The following is a 19,396-nucleotide window of genomic DNA, read 5'->3' as shown; positions in this document are numbered from 1 at the left end:
ATATTTTATATATAAATAAATAAAAATTATTAAAAATGTACATGCACGTGTGTGTGTGTTTTATATATACAAAATAATTATATATTATGTAAACACAAACTTTTATTTTGGATGCGATGAATCGCTACCCAGCACTAATGAAAATAAAGCTGTGGTAGAATTGAACAGTACTTCGGAGGGTGTATCAGAAGTCATTTCAACACACAAGACTTTCTTACGTCATAAAAGTAATTTGCCACTAAACAAAGTGATATTTATCAACCCCTCTTAAAACACACAAAACAAGCCATACACATTAATAAAACGACAAAAATATAGACACTTCCGTAATGGTAAGTAATAAGTTGAAGATTTCCCTTTAAATTATTCCACTTTAATGAAAACATTTGCCATTTGTTTTGTAAAAGCCACCATTAGGCATGTTTAAACTGGTTCTGGTTTTGTACAACAATTTGTTCAATTGATTAAGAGATTCAATTGCTAAAAGTTGTTTTACCTTGTACAAAACGCCTTAGATTTGGTCAGATTGAGTTAAAAATAATGACTTGGCTTGAAGAATGTCAGCTTTGATGTCTGAACAGGAGTACCACATTTGCATTTAACAGATGCAGAACAGATGAAGGCACAGATAATTGGCTAGTAAATTAAAATTTATTTGAATATGCATGAGCAAAACACACTGGATACATTCCAATTCACATGCAATCAGCCTTGTATGAAATACGAGCTTAAAATTAGCATGATTCCACACCTGACAGGACATGTATGAAGTTCAAGTACATAGTATGTCTTTTATAACAGAATTTGTTTAACATTAACCCAATAATCACAGAATCTTCCTTTATGAAGCCCATTTTAGAAGACAAAGCATGAATATTCGGTAACACTTTATTTGACTGTGTCCTTGTTACATGTATTAATTATAATTATATCATGTATAATTATGCATAATTACACACAACTACGTAACCCTCAACCGAATCCTACCCTAACCCTATAGTAAGTACATGTAGTTAATTATTATTACTCAGTACTTAAATATATAATTACACTGTAACAATGACACTTAAAATAAAGTGTAAACGAATATTCGTGTTAAGATAGTTTTATCTATAACTAAACACGAATCTTGCCATAACACAATATCAGACAAGCCAACACTATAAATGGTAAACTATAATGACTATGAATACCCCAAAACCCTTCACTGAATTTTACAATCTCATGCAGTTCAAACTCTGGTCTCGATCTGATTTAGGATTTAACTACAGTCGCAAAGCATGCTGGGTAGCCAGTAAAGCCTCATTGCAGAAACGTGTGTATGTTACTTTAACTGTAAAGTTCATATGTTGCATTTGTTTGCAATTTCTCCCAATCTTTTGCATATAATCAGTGTATTAACTTGATATGCACTTATTTCTTATAATCTTAATGCAAAATAAATCACATCATAATCTGGACGAGGTTAATCTGTTCATTTGACTCCGCCTCTGGAGCTTTAAAACCTGACGGACGTCCTCAGCAACCGCATGAAAAGCCGGCTTAAAAATGTCTCAAAAGCGCCAAATTTCGTGATGTCGACCAATCAGAACAAGGTGGTTACGTGATTGATCGCTCCGCAGCCAATCAGAGCGCAGTGACGCCAGCGCTGGGCATGTTCGGTTGAGGCGAAAATGGTGACAGCTCGCGCGTGCGGATAATGGCGGTAAATAACAGCCGAAAGAGAGTGTAAAAAAACCCCCGCTAATATTTACCGTAATTTTACTCCGCAAAAACACATTTACCGGCTGTTTAGTGGATGACTCGCGCGGAGGAGCCGATTAAAAGCTGATCGGGGGTTTTCGCTGTGAGTTTATTCTGTAGCTGCGGCTCTTGAACTGGTTTTTGTTCAACGGATTTAAAGTAACAGATCTCTCGCGCCGGTATAAACACACACACACACACACCGATCAAACCCCGGTACCGGAACCTCCCGGGTCCGCCGATACCGAAGATTCCGCGTGTCTCCCGGAGGAGCGTCTTTTGTTCTGTAAGTAGCGCTAGCGGGTTAGCACACACACACACACACACACACACACACACACACACTCTCATACACAAACATTCAAACAACAGAGACAGACACACACATATCACGTTCACTCATAAACGCAGACAACACTGTGTGACAAACACAGAGGAACACATAACGTGCACAAATACTGAAGACTCAGTCTTGTATACAAACACAACTGCACACTCTCCAACACACACACACACACACACACACTTGATCAAATGTAGCGTAGATGTGACATACGATAAACACCCAGCTAACAAACATATTAAGTTGTGAAAACATTTCTGAACATTCTAAACATTCTCTTTTTTAAACGTCTTAACGTTTTTTTCTGTGTTATGCGAACGTTAATGGAACATTCTATTGTAGCATTCTTCAAAACATTGTGGAACGTTACTTTTGAATGTTCTGTGAACGTTCTGTTACAAGTAAGATTTAAAAACGTTTAGGAAAAAACGATGTATAAATAACGTTTTTATGCCAACATTTTGTGAACATGATTAAAGACCAGATAACTTTGAACAAGCGCTGTATGTTAGTGGAAGAACGTTTGTTCATAACATTGAGAGAACCTTACCAGAACGTTAGCTAAAGTTCTTTAAAAAACGCTCCATTAACGATGTATAATGAACGTTTTTGTGCTAATGTTTTGAGAACATTATTAAAGAGCAGATAACTTAGCGGGTTAACACACACACACAAACATTCAAACAACAGAGACAGACACACACACACTCATAACACACACATATAACATCCACTCATTCGCACACAACATTGTCTTGTATACAAACACAACTGCACACTCTCAAATACACACACACCAAATGTAACGTACATGTACGACAAACACCAAGCTAAAAAAAATATTAGCCTAGTAAGGGCTGTAAACGATTAATCGCGATTAATCGAATCCAAAATAAAAGTTTGTGTTTACATAATATATTTGTGTGTATAATTATTTTGTATATATAAATACACACACACATGCATGTATATATTTAAGTTTTTTTTATATATATATATAAAATATAAATCATATAAAATATATATGCAGTATATAAATGCAAATATATACATGCATGTGTGTGTGTATTTATATATACAAAATAATTATACACAATACACACACATATATTATGTAAACACAAACTTTTTCGATTAATCGCGATTAATCGTTTACAGCCCTAACCTAAGTTATGAAAACAACTCTGAACATTCAAAACATTTTTTTTTTTAAATGTAGTTTGTTTCGTGTTATGCGAACGTTAAGAGAACATTCCATTGTATCATTCTTCAAACATTATGGAACGTTACTTTTGAATGTTCTGAAAAAAGTAGTAACATTTTGATTTGAACATCTCAAAAAACTTTGAGAGAACGTTCTATTAACGTTACTGGAACGTTCTATTAACGTTACTGGAACGTTCTATTAACGTTACTGGAACGTTCTATTAACGAGAGCATCCCCTGTTTGTTATACTTTAAAACCAGTTTATCCCTCTCTCAGGAACAGACTCCGGGACGATGATGATGCTAAGACCAGGACTGAACCGCTTGATGGCACTGATTGCACTTGAATGTTCATGTTTAGTGTGTAAATAGTGTTTCTCGTCCGCAGTGTGTGTTGGCATTATGAAGTCCTGTGAACTGTACGGCAGCAGGACACGAGCGCTCTGATGCTGGAGCTCACCGTTTCTCACAGTGAGTCTGTTCAGACTACTTTATGCACAACTGTGCTTTCCCTCATCCTTTCCTCTGGTCAGTTTGATGCGAAACTTGAAGTGAGTTACTTGTTTGAAATAATCTGTGTTTTGTAAGCTGTGTCTCTCTCTGTTATCTTCAGGATGAGCGCGGTCATCATGGCGTGTGGTTCCTGACTGCTAATGCTCATGCGCGTTGGGAGACATGGATCGCTGTAAGCATGTGGCGCGGTTCCGCTTGGGCCACGGCCACTCGATCCTCAACCCGCAGATGTGGCGCTGCGTGGACTGCGGCACCACGGAGTCGGTGTGGGCGTGTCTGAAGTGCACCCATGTGGCGTGCGGTCGCTACATGGAAGAACACTCCCTGAGCCACTTCCAGCAGACGCAGCACCCGCTAGCCATGGATGTACGTGAGCTAGCCGTCTTCTGTTTCGCGTGCGGCGACTACGTGTTGAACGATAACGTTGAGGGCGACTTGAAGCTCCTCCGCGGGGCGCTATCAACCGTCCGAATCCCTGGTCAGCGTTCCCTGCGTTCGTCAACATCCGACGGCGGGTTTAGAGCGTGCGATGTTAGCATGTCTCGTCCGTCCACGCGGACGGCGTTGTGGCATCGACGGAAAACCCTCCTTCAAAGTGCATTGCGCCGCTGGAGAAACCGGCAGGAAGACGAAGAGAGGAAGCGTGAGGAAAAGCAAGAGCAAGAGCGCGAGGAGAAGCGACGACAACGCATGGAAGTCAAGAAACGGTTATTGGGAGAGCTAGCAAACGTCCCACCGAGGAAAAGCGCGCGGTTGCTAACACAGGCTCCCCGTACGACGCTCGCCCTCATCCCTCGAAAGTTCCGCGATCCTCCGGAACGACTGCCTTCGGCTCCCAAACAGGCGCTTTTGTCGCTGTCCAGGAAGACACTTTCACGCAAGACGGGTCGTTTACGCCGATATCACGCGTCGCAGTCGGCGCGGCGCAGGAAACTAGCCCCGGGAGTCACTGGACTTCGCAATCTTGGGAACACGTGCTACATGAACTCCATCCTTCAGGTTTTGAGCCACTTGCAGAAGTTTCGGGAGTGCTTCCTCACGCTGGACTTGTGCGAGACCGAGGAGCTCCTCGCTAAGACTAACCAATCACAGGGTGTGGGGGGCGGAGCCAGGACCCTCGCTACGCTAGTCCCGCCCAGTTTGAGCTCGGCGGAACTGGTGCAACCGAAAGAGCCGCGGTCGTCGCCGCGGCAGAAGATGTCGTTGTGTCACGAGTTGCACACGCTCTTCCGGGTCATGTGGTCAGGTCGGTGGTCGCTAGTGTCTCCGTTCGCTATGCTACATTCCGTGTGGAACCTGATTCCGGCGTTTCGCGGATACGACCAGCAAGACGCGCAGGAGTTCTTGTGCGAGCTTCTGGATAAAGTCCAGCAGGAACTGGAGTCGGACGGACCCAAGAAACACTTCTTGATCCCGATCACGCAACGGAAACTGTCCAAACAAGTCCTCAAAGTGCTCAACACCATCTTCCACGGACAGCTGCTCAGCCAGGTGACGTTAGCGCTTGAGTTTTAACCGTTCTGAGTCCAATTTCGATTCCTGATTCTGATTCCAATAAGGTTACAAAATATCATTCACATTTAGTGTTATTGCTGAACATGTAACTGTGTGAATATCATGAACATCATCATCAGGCTGAAGAACACTTACACACGGAGCGCTGGCCTGTGGTTTAAACACACCATAGAAGAACAACTAGCAGAACTAATATAACACAGAGTCTCTCGCGCTCGAATGGGTTAAAGTCGTATTGAAACGCTCAGAGGAATCGAAATTGAAGTTTTATAACAAGTATCTGATAATATGCTGGGTGAGTTATGGGATTTGCCTGCTATAACCCATGTTCCTGAACTGCAGGTGACGTGTCTGTCCTGCAAGCGCAAGTCGAACACGGTGGAGCCGTTCTGGGATCTGTCTCTGGAGTTCCCGGAGCGATACCACCGCATGGAGAAGCCTAGCGCCGCGTGTCAGCGGAGCTGCTCCCTGTCCGAGATGCTCGCCAAGTTCACGGAGACCGAAGCTTTGGAGGGTTGCATCTACGCCTGCAACTTCTGCAACAGTGCGTAACGTAACGTCTTCAATTCTTATTAAGCTTTACATGAACGGGGAACCTTTAACAGCAATACATCATGTGACCCTGGACCACAGACCCAGTCACATGACGCACGGGTATATCTGTGGCAATAGCCAACTATACATTGTATGGGGCAAAATTATTGATTTTTCTTTTATGCCAAAAATCATGAGGATATTAAGATCATGTTCCATGAAGATATTTAGTAAATGTCCTACAGTAAATATATAAAACATGTATTTTTGTGAGTGAATGCAGCACAATCGTGAACATAAATGCACAACTTTTACCCATGTGACTGGTTTTGTTGTCCAGGGCCACATATGTGCCATATACACACACTCTTAGCATATGCTTGCATACTTGCAACCACCCAATCACTGTATTGCAAAGGATAATATTGTTGCATCTTTCTTAGTGATGTCAAGAATTGTTCTTCTCTAGTTGTTAATGCATTTAACATCAAACTTTCCCGTTTCAGGAAAGCGCCGCAAATCGTCCCACAAGCCCCTGTCTCTCTCGGAGGCCTGCAAGCAGTTGCTCATCTGCCGTTTACCTCAGGTTCTGCGGCTGCACCTCAAACGCTTCCGGTCAGTCACAACCCTTCCTGTGTTTCAGCGCGATAAATGAACATTAGCCCATGATTTACTCTCCTCAACTCATCCTAGTGTATATGACACTCTTCTGTCAGACGAACAATTTCCTATTATCACTGTAAAACTGCTTTGAAACAACCTATATTGTTAAAAGCGCTGTATAAATGAAGGTGACTTGATGAATCTGTCCATCATAAAAGTGCTTCTATCCATCATAAAAGTGCATCTATCCATCATAAAAGTGCATCTGTCCATCATAAAAGTGCATCTGTCCATCATAAAAGTGCATCTGTCCATCATAAAAGTGCATCCGTCCATCATAAAAGTGCATATGTCCATCATAAAAGTGCATCCGTCCATCATAAAAGTGCATCCGTCCATCATAAAAGTGCATCTGTCCATCATAAAAGTGCATCTGTCCATCATAAAAGTGCATCCGTCCATCATAAAAGTGCATCTATCCATCATAAAAGTGCATCCGTCCATCATAAAAGTGCATCCATCCATCATAAAAGTGCATCCGTCCATCATAAAAGTGCATATGTCCATCATAAAAGTGCATCCGTCCATCATAAAAGTGCATATGTCCATCATAAAAGTGCATCCGTCCATCATAAAAGTGCATCTGTCCATCATAAAAGTGCATCTGTCCATCATAAAAGTGCATATGTCCATCATAAAAGTGCATCCGTCCATCATAAAAGTGCATCCGTCCATCATAAAAGTGCATCTGTCCATCATAAAAGTGCATCCGTCCATCATAAAAGTGCTTCTATCCATCATAAAAGTGCATCTGTCCATCATAAAAGTTCATCTGTCCATCATAAAAGTGCATCCGTCCATCATAAAAGTGCTTCTATCCATCATAAAAGTGCATCTGTCCATCATAAAAGTGCATCCGTCCATCATAAAAGTGCTTCTATCCATCATAAAAGTGCATCTGTCCATCATAAAAGTGCATCCGTCCATCATAAAAGTGCATATGTCCATCATAAAAGTGCATCCGTCCATCATAAAAGTGCATCCGTCCATCATAAAAGTGCATCTGTCCATCATAAAAGTGCATCCGTCCATCATAAAAGTGCTTCTATCCATCATAAAAGTGCATCTGTCCATCATAAAAGTTCATCTGTCCATCATAAAAGTGCATCTGTCCATCATAAAAGTGCATCCGTCCATCATAAAAGTGCATCCGTCCATCATAAAAGTGCATCCGTCCATCATAAAAGTGCTTCTATCCATCATAAAAGTGCATCTGTCCATCATAAAAGTTCATCTGTCCATCATAAAAGTGCATCTGTCCATCATAAAAGTGCATCTGTCCATCATAAAAGTGCTTCTGTCCATCATAAAAGTGCATCTGTCCATCATAAAAGTGCATCTGTCCATCATAAAAGTGCATCTGTCCATCATAAAAGTGCATCTGTCCATCATAAAAGTGCATTTGTCCATCATAAAAGTGCATTTGTCCATCATAAAAGTGCATCTGTCCATCATAAAAGTGCATCTGTCCATCATAAAAGTGCATCTATCCATCATAAAAGTGCATCTGTCCATCATAAAAGTGCATCTGTCCATCATAAAAGTGCATCTGTCCATCATAAAAGTGCATCTATCCATCATAAAAGTGCATCTATCATCATAAAAGTGCATCCGTCCATCATAAAAGTGCATCTATCCATCATAAAAGTGCATCTGTCCATCATAAAAGTGCATCTGTCCATCATAAAAGTGCATCTGTCCATCATAAAAGTGCATCTATCATCATAAAAGTGCATCTGTCCATCATAAAAGTGCATCTATCCATCATAAAAGTGCATCTGTCCATCATAAAAGTGCATCTGTCCATCATAAAAGTGCATCTGTCCATCATAAAAGTGCATCTATCATCATAAAAGTGCATCTATCCATCATAAAAGTGCATCTGTCCATCATAAAAGTGCATCTATCCATCATAAAAGTGCATCTGTCCATCATAAAAGTGCATCTATCATCATAAAAGTGCATCTATCATCATAAAAGTGCATCTGTCCATCATAAAAGTGAAAGCTTGGAAGAGCAGGGCATTTATTAATATAACTCAGATTGTGTTCGTCTGACAGAAGAGTGTCATGTTCACTAGGATGAGTTGAGGAGAGTAAATCATGGGCTAATGTTCATGTTTGTGTGAACGCTCCCTCTAACGGTTCTCATGTGTCCAGGTGGTCGGGTCGGAACCACAGGGAGAAGATCGGTGTCCACGTGGCTTTTGATCAGGTCCTGAATATTCAACCATACTGTTGCTCGGACGCCGCTCCGATGCCGCAGAGAGAAGCCTTCACCTATGACCTTTCTGCTGTAGTGATGCATCATGGGAAAGGCTTTGGCTCAGGGCACTACACGGCCTACTGTTATAACACTGAAGGAGGTGAGACACGGCTCTCGGCCAGCGAGTCTGCGCTTCACGTGGACTAAACTACAGGACTTTCACTTCAATGAAAGGAATTCACTGTTTTAGTTTGATAATGTTTTTTATTTGATATTCTGTATTTTATGGCTCTACATCATATTTGCGCTGTATTTATAATCCATTTCTTCGCATTTTGAGCGTAGACCTGAACATTACATTTCCAACTTTAACGGTCATAAATCTTGAATGCTTTAAAGCACAGACTGAAGTTTGATCTCTTGTTAAAGACGACACTTGGCAAATTTAAAATGACAGTTTAAAAAGGTGAACTTAAAAAAAAAAAGTTTCAGAATTTTACATTCATTTATGAAAAATGCTCAAAAATGCTATTTTAAAACTATATTTTCAAAAACGTGTTTTAATCTAAAACTACAAGAAAATCAAAGCCATAAATGTAAGCTAGTCGTGTTCCCGATGTGATCTTGATATGTCAGTGAATGATCTCTCAGTGAGATGTTGTTCGGCTGCAGTACCGAACGCTTCCACTAGAGGAAACTCTCTCGTCTCCAGTGCGCTAGTTCCTGACCGCGAGCGGCACAAGCGAGACTGTCTTATACAGGACCATTAAACCTGTTCAGATCATGTCCATGATTTATGTGTTCACACGCAACTCAACCTTTCCCAAGTTTCAGACCATTCTGATGAAGTAAAAACTAAACGTGTGTGTGTGTGTGTGTGTGTGTGTGTGTGTGTGTGTGTGTGTGTGTGTGTTTGTCTTGCAGGATTCTGGGTTCACTGTAACGACTCTGAGATGAACGTGTGCAGTGTGGAGGAGGTGTGCAGCACTCAGGCCTACATCTTGTTCTACACACAACGCTCCTCTTAAACCTGTCTGTCTGTCTCTCTATCTGTCTCTCTGTCTTCTCTATACCTGTCTCTCATTGGAGGTCTGTTCCTGACATCAGCAGTGAGACTCAGAGATTGATTGGTCTCTGCTGGCACAGTCACACTTTACCCAGGGCATTCAGGACCAAACTACTCACCTGCAGGGTCCAGAACAGCAGGGACACACACACACACACACTGACGTCCCTCTGCTGTCGAAGAGAGAGACAGACGGATCATCCTGGAGAGAAACATGCGTCAGCAATACGATCATCACACACTCTGAATCAGGAATTCTTCACCTTTGATACCGCGACTGTTTTCTACTCTCTTTCTATTCGGGATGAAAATCAGGAAAACAGAGAAAGCCTGTTCATTTACATCAGTGGTAAATGACTGAACAATCTTATGACGCTGAATGTCTTTAGTTGTGTGTGTGCGTGTATGTATGTATGTGTGTGTGTGGAAGGGTGTGACTGCTGACCTCTGACCCTTGACCTTTGTCCTGTATTGTGAGAGCACCTGTTATCAACTTTATTGATCTTGTGGGATCTTCCTGATGATAGTGAATAAAGAAAAAAATCATGAAACATGCTGTCTGCTTTATATTTGATGCGCATATCATTGCATGGATGGGTATAAAGGCAAAAAGGTTATTGAAATCTAAAATAATTTTAAACAATATCTTGATCGTGTGTAATAATATTTAGACTATTTTTGTTTAAACATTTTTCACTCTAAAATAATAAAAAAATCTTAAATCCAATTAACGCATGTGAACATTTTCTCTTATTCGAAGGTTCTCTAAACGATGGTTGATTTAAAAGCTAATAATACAAATATTAAATCACTCACTAAAAAGAATAAATCTTTGTTTACTTGAAATAAAGTAGAACTGTGAACATGCTAATTTAAGAATTTATTGAAATAAAGGTTCTGGGTACTTTTAGGCTAAAGGGGTTCAGAATGACAAAAGAAAGAAAGAAAAAAACATTTGGGAAAACACACGAATGTAATTTTAACCTTAAATCTAGTTTGTTAAATAAGGTCGTGGTTAAACACCCTGTGAAAGGTTGGAACAACACCAGCAATTGTGTATAATGTGGATTCTTAAATTACTCTGTTTTGCTCTATCACATTTACTCTTGTCTTGGTCATTAAAATTAATTAATGACACTCACAACATTTGTCAAATCAAATTGTGACAAGTTTATCTTCAGAAGTGATCATTGTAGTTGTCTAGCAATTGGTTCAAACTGCATGTTTCTTGTGTTTATTGCTTTAAACCTGTCAATCTGATCAATTTACCGTTATAAAAGCGCGCGCAATTTTAGCGCGTAGTGTAAATTACCTCAGACGGGCAGTAACGGTCGGTCGACTGGACTAAATGGTAAGTTTATGCCTACTAAATCTGAAAAGGATAGATTTATAGATATATTAAGCGTTTATCTAAGCGAACACACCCATTCTGTCCTCGTTCGTTTTTCCGGGCACAGTTTGTCAGATCAATCTGATTTGCATACTGTTAATTAAAGATAGTTGCTTCTCATTAGAAAGATAACGAGGCACCTATACCGACCGCTGTGTAACGCAAGATGGCGCCGTTGAACGCGTTTTAACATGTCGATCATGCCGTAAACCGAGCGATTTATTCATCATCATATCTGCTGATTTACAGAGGTTTGTGACGAACTCAGAATCATGAAAAGGAAAACGTATGTTATGTTGTGGATCATACGTGTATCAGGTTGTTGATTATCATCATTTTAGAGCCCGAAGCAGGTTCACGTGACTCAGTGTAATCCATCCTGGGATTAATGAATTTGATCTGGATTAAAATCAAATCTGCATCTGGATTGCAGCAGATTGTCGTCCAATGAGAAAATATGTTCACCCCAAAATAAGAAAAAGCTAATACAAATACAACGAGCAATTCCAATAGGATCATCGCTGCACAGGGCCTAATGAAAACAAAAGCCTATATTTGCAAATGTATTTATTAAGAATACAGTGGTGTTGAGATTTAGCAAACGGGTAGAAACATGATAAATGTGATCAAGCCAATGGAGCGTGTTACACTATTACTGTGTTTACAAAAATGTTCTGATGACGGATGTGGTTGATTCTTATTGATTCTTGACTACTGACGTTACGCTTCTGCCTTTTCACCCTAGTCAAATATCACTTAACAACACACAAAGTAAAATGACAATGTTTCGCTCTCCTCCGTAATGAGATATTTCATATACAACAGACACAGAGACAAAACAAACTAAACGCAACACTTTTTCCGAGACAGTTTTGGTGTCAAAAGCTCCAAAGAAGTTTGGATCTGAAATGTGAACGTGTGTTGGTTTTAAAGCCATGCATCAGCAGAAGACCATTCGCTGGACTCTCCGCTCTAAGAACCAGTTTTAACATTCATTAGTTAAAGGCTTAGTTCACCAAAAAATGAAAATTGGCCCATGATTTACTCTCCCTCAAGACATCCAAGGTGTATATGACATTCTTCTTTCAGACAAATACAAACAGAGTTATATAAAAAAAAATGTCCTGGCTCTTCCAAGCTTTATAATGGCAGTGAATGGCTGTTTCTGTTTTGAAGTCCATAAAAGTGCATCTATCCATCATAAAAGTGCATCTGTCCATCATAAAAGTGCATCTATCCATCATAAAAGTGCATCTGTCCATCATAAAAGTGCATCTATCCATCATAAAAGTGCTCCACAGGGTTAATAAAGGCCTTCTTGAAGTGAAGCTGTGCGTTTTTGTAAGAAAAATATCCATATTTAAACCTTTATCAACTAAAATAATTAGCTTCCAGACAAACGAACATACAGATTCGACTTAAGTCTAAGCGCAACTTATGCGAGTAATGTGATGCTCTGATGATAACTACGGTACGCCATGACGCACTACGCTACTTATGATGTCACAAGTTGCGTAAGTTGTGCTTTAGGCGCAAGTAGATTGAGTATGGCCGGAAGCTAGAATTTTACTTTGTAACGTGTTAAATATGGACAGTTTTCTTACAAAAACGCATCGCTTCAGAAGGCCTTATTAACCCGCGGAACCTGTGGAGAACTTTTATGATGGATGGATGCACATTTATCATGGATAGATGGACTTTTATGATGGATAGATGGACTTTTATGATGGACAGATGCACATTTATGATATGCACATTTATGATGGACAGATGCACTTTTATGATGGACAGATGCACTTTTATGATGGATAGATGGACTTTAATGATGGACAGATGCACTTTTATGATGGACAGATGCACTTTTATGATGGACAGATGCACATTTATGATGAACAGATGCACTTTTATGATGGATGGATGCACTTTTATGATGGATGGATGCACTTTTATGATGGACAGATGCACTTTTATGGACTTCAAAAAAGAAACAGCCATTCACTGCCATTATAAAGCTTGGAAGAGCCAGGATTTTTTTTTAAATATAACTCCGATTATTCTCCGTCTGAAAGAAGAATATCATATACCCCTAGGACGAGTAAATCATGGGCTAATTTTTTCATTTTTGGGTGAGCTATCCCTTTAAAGTAAAAATGAGCTCAGTGGTCGAAAACAGGAAAGAAACCCCATTCAGAAGGAAAAGACCGGGAATGTAGAGCCATGTAGACCGTGGTGTATCTCCTTACTGAATCTTTCTTATACATCCTTCAAGCTCTGGTACGATGGGAGGGATGCGTCACAGTTAGAATCTAAGTTCTGTGTATCTTGTTTGTCTCTTTCAGCTGGGCAGCAGACAGAGCTCGAGCCAATCCCAGTGTTTCCACAGTGTGACCAGGAAGAGCGCCAGGGCGAGGGTGGCGCCGACCCGGGCGCGTGTCTTCATGAGGGGCGTGATGAAGTTGGCCATGGTGGAGACGAACACCAGGAGCACCGCCATCAGGGCCAGGATGACGTTGATGAGCTTTCCCAGCAGGGCTCGAGCGTTTGCGTTCTCCACGCCCTCCAGCTGAACCACCTGCTGCTGTTGCTGCTGCAGCTCCAGTTTGGTAATGCGGGTGAGACACGACTCCACGGCCTCCTGCACACAAACACATGCACAGAACTTTGTCTAGTGTACAAGTTCAAAAGTCCCTCTGTGATTACAGATATGGCAATGTTAATGTATTTGGTCTTGGTGGGATAGATCTGCTACGCTGCTGCTGATTATTGTATGTCACTAGTAAAATAACCCCAGTAGCAGATCTATACAGGTGGAGCTGGGGAAGGGGGAGGGTTTCTGAAAGCACACTGCTAACAGCAAACACTACGTATTTGAATATTGAGCCACAGCTCATTGGCCGCTGATAAACAGCAAGCAATCAGCTGCGCTATGTGGATAACAATGTGATCGCCACCAAATTGAGTTAAGGACCTGCGCCATCTAAACTCTAGAGTTTCATATAAGAACTTGTTTTTCCCCCTCTATATCAGTGTCAGTGTTTCTGAACTCCTGAAACGCCTCCATTGTAGTCTTGAGTTTTCTTCCAGCAACAAACACGTTAGATTATTCCTCATTTAAATAACTCATACGCAGAATAAAGGGGCGGGGCCTGGTTGAGTTAGTAGTGTGTTGAAACTGGCGGTTATGGTAAGAGGCGGGACATTTCCCAAACACACTCGAAGCGCTCGACCAATCACAATACACTGATCCGCCGACCAATCAGAGCACAGTGTGCTTTTCAGAAGGAGGGGCGTCATAGAGACAGGAAGTAAACAGAGCGTTACTGACAGACTGGGAAGAGAGGAGCCGCAACAATAGAGAATATGAGGAAAATAATCAACAGGAAAACCTGTTCTAGTAGAGCCTAAATCAAAATGAAGCCTTGATCATTCTTTGTTATCGTTGCTCACCTGGATGTCTCGCGCTCTCTCGTACGATTGGTACGCCACCTTCTCCTCCATGCTGGCCAGCTCCTGCTTTAGATTGCTCATTTCGTTCTGGTGAAGTTCCGTCAGGTCATTCAGTTGCTCTTCCAGACGCTCGTATCTGGAGGAAAAATAGAGACACACACACCTGAACACCCAGCTCTGGAAAAATAGTGAGGTTCGATTCTTGAACAAAGAGTTTTTTAGCCAGTCGAGCCGTTTCACTGAGTCAAACTGAATCAAAAACTTTAGTTCCAGATTGATGATGCGCAGCACCAAATGAGCCTATAACCAAATGAGCCTATAACCAAATGAGCCTATAACCAAATGAGCCTATAACCAAATGAGCCTATAACCAAATGAGCCTATAACCAAATGAGCCTATAACCAAATGAGCCAATAACCAAATGAGCCTATAACCAAATGAGCCTATAACCAAATGAGCCAATAACCAAATGAGCCTATAACCAAATGAGCCAATAACCAAATGAGCCAATAACCAAATGAGCCTATAACCAAATGAGCCAATAACCAAATGAGCCAATAACCAACTGAGCCTATAACCAAATGAGCCTATAACCAAATGAGCCAATAACCAAATGAGCCTATAACCAAATGAGCCTATAACCAAATGAGCCAATAACCAAATGAGCCAATAACCAAATGAGCCTATAACCAAATGAGCCTATAATCAAATGAGCCTATAATCAAATGAGCCTATAATCAAATGAGCCTATAACCAGAGGAGCCAATAACCAAATGAGCATATAACCAAATGAGCCTATAACCAAATGAGCCTATAACCAGAGGAGCCAATAACCAAATGAGCCTAACCAAATGAGCCAATAACCAAATGAGCCAATAACCAACTGAGCCAATAACCAACTGAGCCAATAACCAACTGAGCCAATAACCAACTGAGCCTATAACCAACTGAGCCTATAACCAAATGAGCCTATAACCAAATGAGCCTATAACCAAATGAGCCTATAACCAAATGAGCCTATAACCAAAGGAGTCAATAACCAAATGAGCATATAACCAAAGGAGCCAATAACCAAATGAGCCTATAACCAAAGGAGCCAATAACCAAATGAGCATATAACCAAAGGAGCCAATAACCAAATGAGCCTATAACCAAATGAGCCTATAATCAAATGAGCCTATAACCAAAGGAGCCTATAACCAAAGGAGTCAATAACCAAATGAGCATATAACCAAATGAGCCAATAACCAAATGAGCCAATAACCAACTGAGCCTATAACCAAATGAGCCAATAACCAAATGAGCCTATAACCAAATGAGCCTATAATCAAATGAGCCTATAACCAAAGGAGCCTATAACCAAAGGAGCCAATAACCAAATGAGCCTATAACCAAATGAGCCAATAACCAACTGAGCCTATAACCAAATGAGCCAATAACCAAATGAGCCTATAACCAAATGAGCCTATAACCAAATGAGCCTATAACCAAATGAGCCTATAACCAAATGAGCCTATAACCAAATGAGCATATAACCAAATGAGCCTATAATCAAATGAGCCTATAACCAAATGAGCCAATAACCAAATGAGCCTATAACCAAATGAGCCTATAACCAACTGAGCCTATAACCAAATGAGCCTATAACCAAATGAGCATATAACCAAATGAGCCTATAACCAAATGAGCCTATAACCAAATGAGCCTATAATCAAATGAGCCTATAACCAAATGAGCCAATAACCAAATGAGCCTATAACCAAATGAGCCTATAACCAAATGAGCCAATAACCAAATGAGCCTATAACCAAATGAGCCTATAACCAAATGAGCCAATAACCAAATGAGCCTATAACCAAATGAGCCAATAACCAAATGAGCCTATAACCAAATGAGCCTATAACCAACTGAGCCAATAACCAAATGAGCCTATAACCAACTGAGCCTATAACCAAATGAGCCAATAACCAAATGAGCCAATAACCAAATGAGCATATAACCAAATGAGCCTATAACCAAATGAGCCTATAACCAAATGAGCCTATAATCAAATGAGCCTATAACCAAATGAGCCAATAACCAACTGAGCCAATAACCAAATGAGCCTATAACCAAATGAGCCAATAACCAAATGAGCCTATAACCAAATTGATCTATTACCGGATCTATTGAGGCGTCCTATAGATTATTTAGGCGTGCCGAAACTACACCACAGACACAGTGTAATCAACATGGGAAAATCTCACAGTAAAACAAGCACCTGTGAAAAACATGATACACCGGTGTTTTGCCAGATGAGAAGTTTATCTATGAATCATCTTTTTACTCTTTTAAATGTCATCTTTATATCTCTTTTAATGCCTTTTATAACTGTTTTAATTTTGTGATTATTATTTAATTCCTTTGTGTGTAAAGCACTTTGAATCACCATAGTGTTGTGTATGAAATGTGCTATTTAAATAAACTTGCCTAGCCTTGCTTTACAGCACCAAATGAGCCAATAACCAAATGGGTTATTGAACCAAAGACCCGGTTCAAAATTAATGAATCCCAAATAACCAACTCACAAATGAGCCAGTTCTAATTGTCAAAGTTATTTTTTAGCTGGACATGACCGAACCGGTTCTTGGGCTCGATTCTCCATCTCTAGATTGGTTCAGGTGCTCTGCAAGGAGCATGCATCTTGCGTTTTTAATGCAGAACCAAGGTTTGATTCAGTAAACCGTAGCGGTGTAACAATATATCACAATATAAAAATGCAACAATATGTATCATAGATAGTTCACCCAAAATGAAAATTACTGTGTGAGAAAAAATTATAAAAAACTTTACAGAGTTTTAGTGTCAGTACTACATTAAAGTACTATATATAATGTTGAATATAATGTACAATAATGCGATTGGGGAATATTTGTGGGTCTTGATAATAACAAATGTCTGATGTTACCAGTAAGAAGTCCTACATTATATTAAATATATCTAGTCAGAGACAGAGATCAAGCATATTCGTCTAAAATAATTCAGTATTTTCAGCTTCAGAATCATGAATATTGTTATTCTGGTGTCTCTATTGTCCTGTGCTTTGGGTTTCCAGCACCAAGTCCAAGAATATTCATTTACACACCCAATGAAATAACAAATTTAGCATTTTAATCAACAATACATTTTTTGTTGGCCTTTTCCCACATGGCAGTTTTACCTGTATCGCTCCTCTTGCAAACACTGCGTCATGTAGCCGTAGTCGCTTTGCAGCTGCGCTTTCATGTCCTCGATGGCGTCCTCCATGTGCACCTGGCCGACCTTAATCTCCTGCAGGCCTTCCAGCAGCGCATCCCACGAGGAAGACGACGAGTGGTGGTGGTGGTGGTGGTGGTGATGCCCGTCGAGCCGAGGGCTCCCCATGGCGGCTCCCATCCCAGACATCGGCCCACCGGCCCCACCGGAGTTACTCCCGGCCGGCGACCCGGACGTCGCACTCGAGCACTCGTCGTCGCTACCGTATTTGGGGCTGGAGACTAGCGTAGCGCTTCCGCTCAGAGCTCGCGGCGTCTCTTCCGGGTGCCCGTCCTCCAGGTTGTCCTTCATGTGGGCGATGTTATCAGCGCTCCCGAACTTGTTGCGGATGAGGCTGGCGAACTCTCGCGGTTTTGAGACGACCGCGGTGTGCGTAAGCGCCGAGACTCCGCCCTTCATTCCTTCGACCACGCCCCCTCCGAACCCGCTGATTCCCGCGCGCATGTTCGCGCCCACGTCCTTCAGACCCTGATGCATGTCCCGGAAGACGTCTTTGGGCTGCCGCGCCGGACCATTCTGCGGAAAAGCAAGATGTGATTACTCTGGAAAATTGCATGCTAGAGAACTAAGGCTGCAGGATTAATCGAAATGAAACCGCACACGATTTGGCAAAGGCTGCGGTTATTTTATGCGCAGCTTGTCAGTGAAGTACGGCTCTGTGATCGGTAGTAAACGCTGCTCCATCTGAACACCAGAGGGCGTCTCACACACACACAGACGCCCCGCAGAAGTACGCTAACACACATCACTCCAGGAAATCCCCATGGCCATCATACTAGTGAAGGCCTCCTTCCCTTTACCTCTGTGTACAGATAAAACGTTATCAAAATGATTCCAGTTCGCATGTATATCATATATATTCAAATGCGCACACCGATAGACTAAACGCATAATATGCATATGCGCCGTCACCGTTTTCACAGATTCACCTTTTTAAGTTACACAGATGAAAACCTTTTTCAAATTTTTTTAAACTCTTTCACAGTTTGCGCTCTCGAGTTCCAAACACTGTCAGGCAAATGAACGGCTAGAACGCATTAAAAGTTTCAGCTTTCAGTTAAACGGTGTCGTGTAAGCGGCCCATAAAATGAATAACTAATGATCTTTGCAACGGAAGTTAAAACTAACTTTACTTGGACAATAACTTTATTCTAGAGCTGCTGTAAAGCCTGAACACTGTTATTGTAATCTCCTATTATCACTGTAAAGCTGCTGTGAAACACTCTATGCTGTTAAAAGCGCTTGATATAAACCGAAAATTGAAATACTTTGATGTATTAAATGTTGTCTTTTGTTGGACAAGAGGTTCATAAATGCTTCTCATTTGGAAAGATGTTTGACGGGTGTTGCTTTTTCAAACGCACGTTATAAGCGACTCGAACTCGCAGTGCTTTCAGAGTGAGGCGCGTTTACTGAGCCGTACATCACTGACAAGCTGCACATAAAAAAAATAATCGCAGCCTTTGCGATTTCATA

At 41.0% G+C, this 19,396-nt stretch overlaps 2 protein-coding genes across 5 annotated transcripts in view; one reads left to right on the top strand and one right to left on the bottom strand.

Moving 5' to 3' along the window:
• Positions 1 to 1,529: 1,529 nt before the first annotated feature.
• On the top strand, positions 1,530 to 10,317 carry usp49 (ubiquitin specific peptidase 49). 4 transcript variants are annotated; one of them, XM_079593800.1, is made up of 8 exons: positions 1,530 to 2,029; positions 3,681 to 3,763; positions 3,906 to 5,296; positions 5,663 to 5,864; positions 6,361 to 6,469; positions 8,677 to 8,882; positions 9,647 to 9,699; positions 9,812 to 10,317. In XM_079593800.1, exons 3-8 carry the CDS (start codon positions 3,968 to 3,970, stop codon positions 9,821 to 9,823), a joined length of 1,911 nt encoding a protein of 636 aa, XP_079449926.1. In that variant the 5' UTR covers positions 1,530 to 2,029; positions 3,681 to 3,763; positions 3,906 to 3,967; the 3' UTR covers positions 9,824 to 10,317. The 4 variants fall into 4 exon arrangements, with proteins under 4 accessions (XP_079449926.1, XP_079449924.1, XP_079449927.1 ...); XM_079593801.1 differs by having other exon boundaries at positions 1,655 to 2,029; positions 3,681 to 3,820; XM_079593798.1 differs by having other exon boundaries at positions 1,636 to 2,029; positions 9,647 to 10,311.
• Positions 10,318 to 13,302: 2,985 nt separating this feature from the next.
• tmcc2 (transmembrane and coiled-coil domain family 2) overlaps positions 13,303 to 19,396 on the bottom strand; it is an 8,078-nt gene continuing 1,984 nt past the window's right edge. The window contains exons 3-5 of the mRNA XM_079593831.1: positions 17,826 to 18,436; positions 14,626 to 14,761; positions 13,303 to 13,813 (exon numbers count right to left, since the gene is read on the bottom strand). Of these exons, the coding sequence (XP_079449957.1) occupies positions 13,514 to 13,813; positions 14,626 to 14,761; positions 17,826 to 18,436 (1,047 nt within the window). The 3' untranslated portion in view covers positions 13,303 to 13,513. The remainder of the gene's footprint in view (positions 13,814 to 14,625; positions 14,762 to 17,825; positions 18,437 to 19,396) is intronic.

This window comes from Phoxinus phoxinus (genome assembly GCF_949152265.1).
Source record: "Phoxinus phoxinus genome assembly, chromosome: 20".
NCBI classification, from domain to species: Eukaryota; Metazoa; Chordata; class Actinopteri; order Cypriniformes; family Leuciscidae; genus Phoxinus; species Phoxinus phoxinus.
Note: the sequence above shows the minus strand (reverse complement) of the source record. Positions and strands in the feature narration are given on the sequence as shown.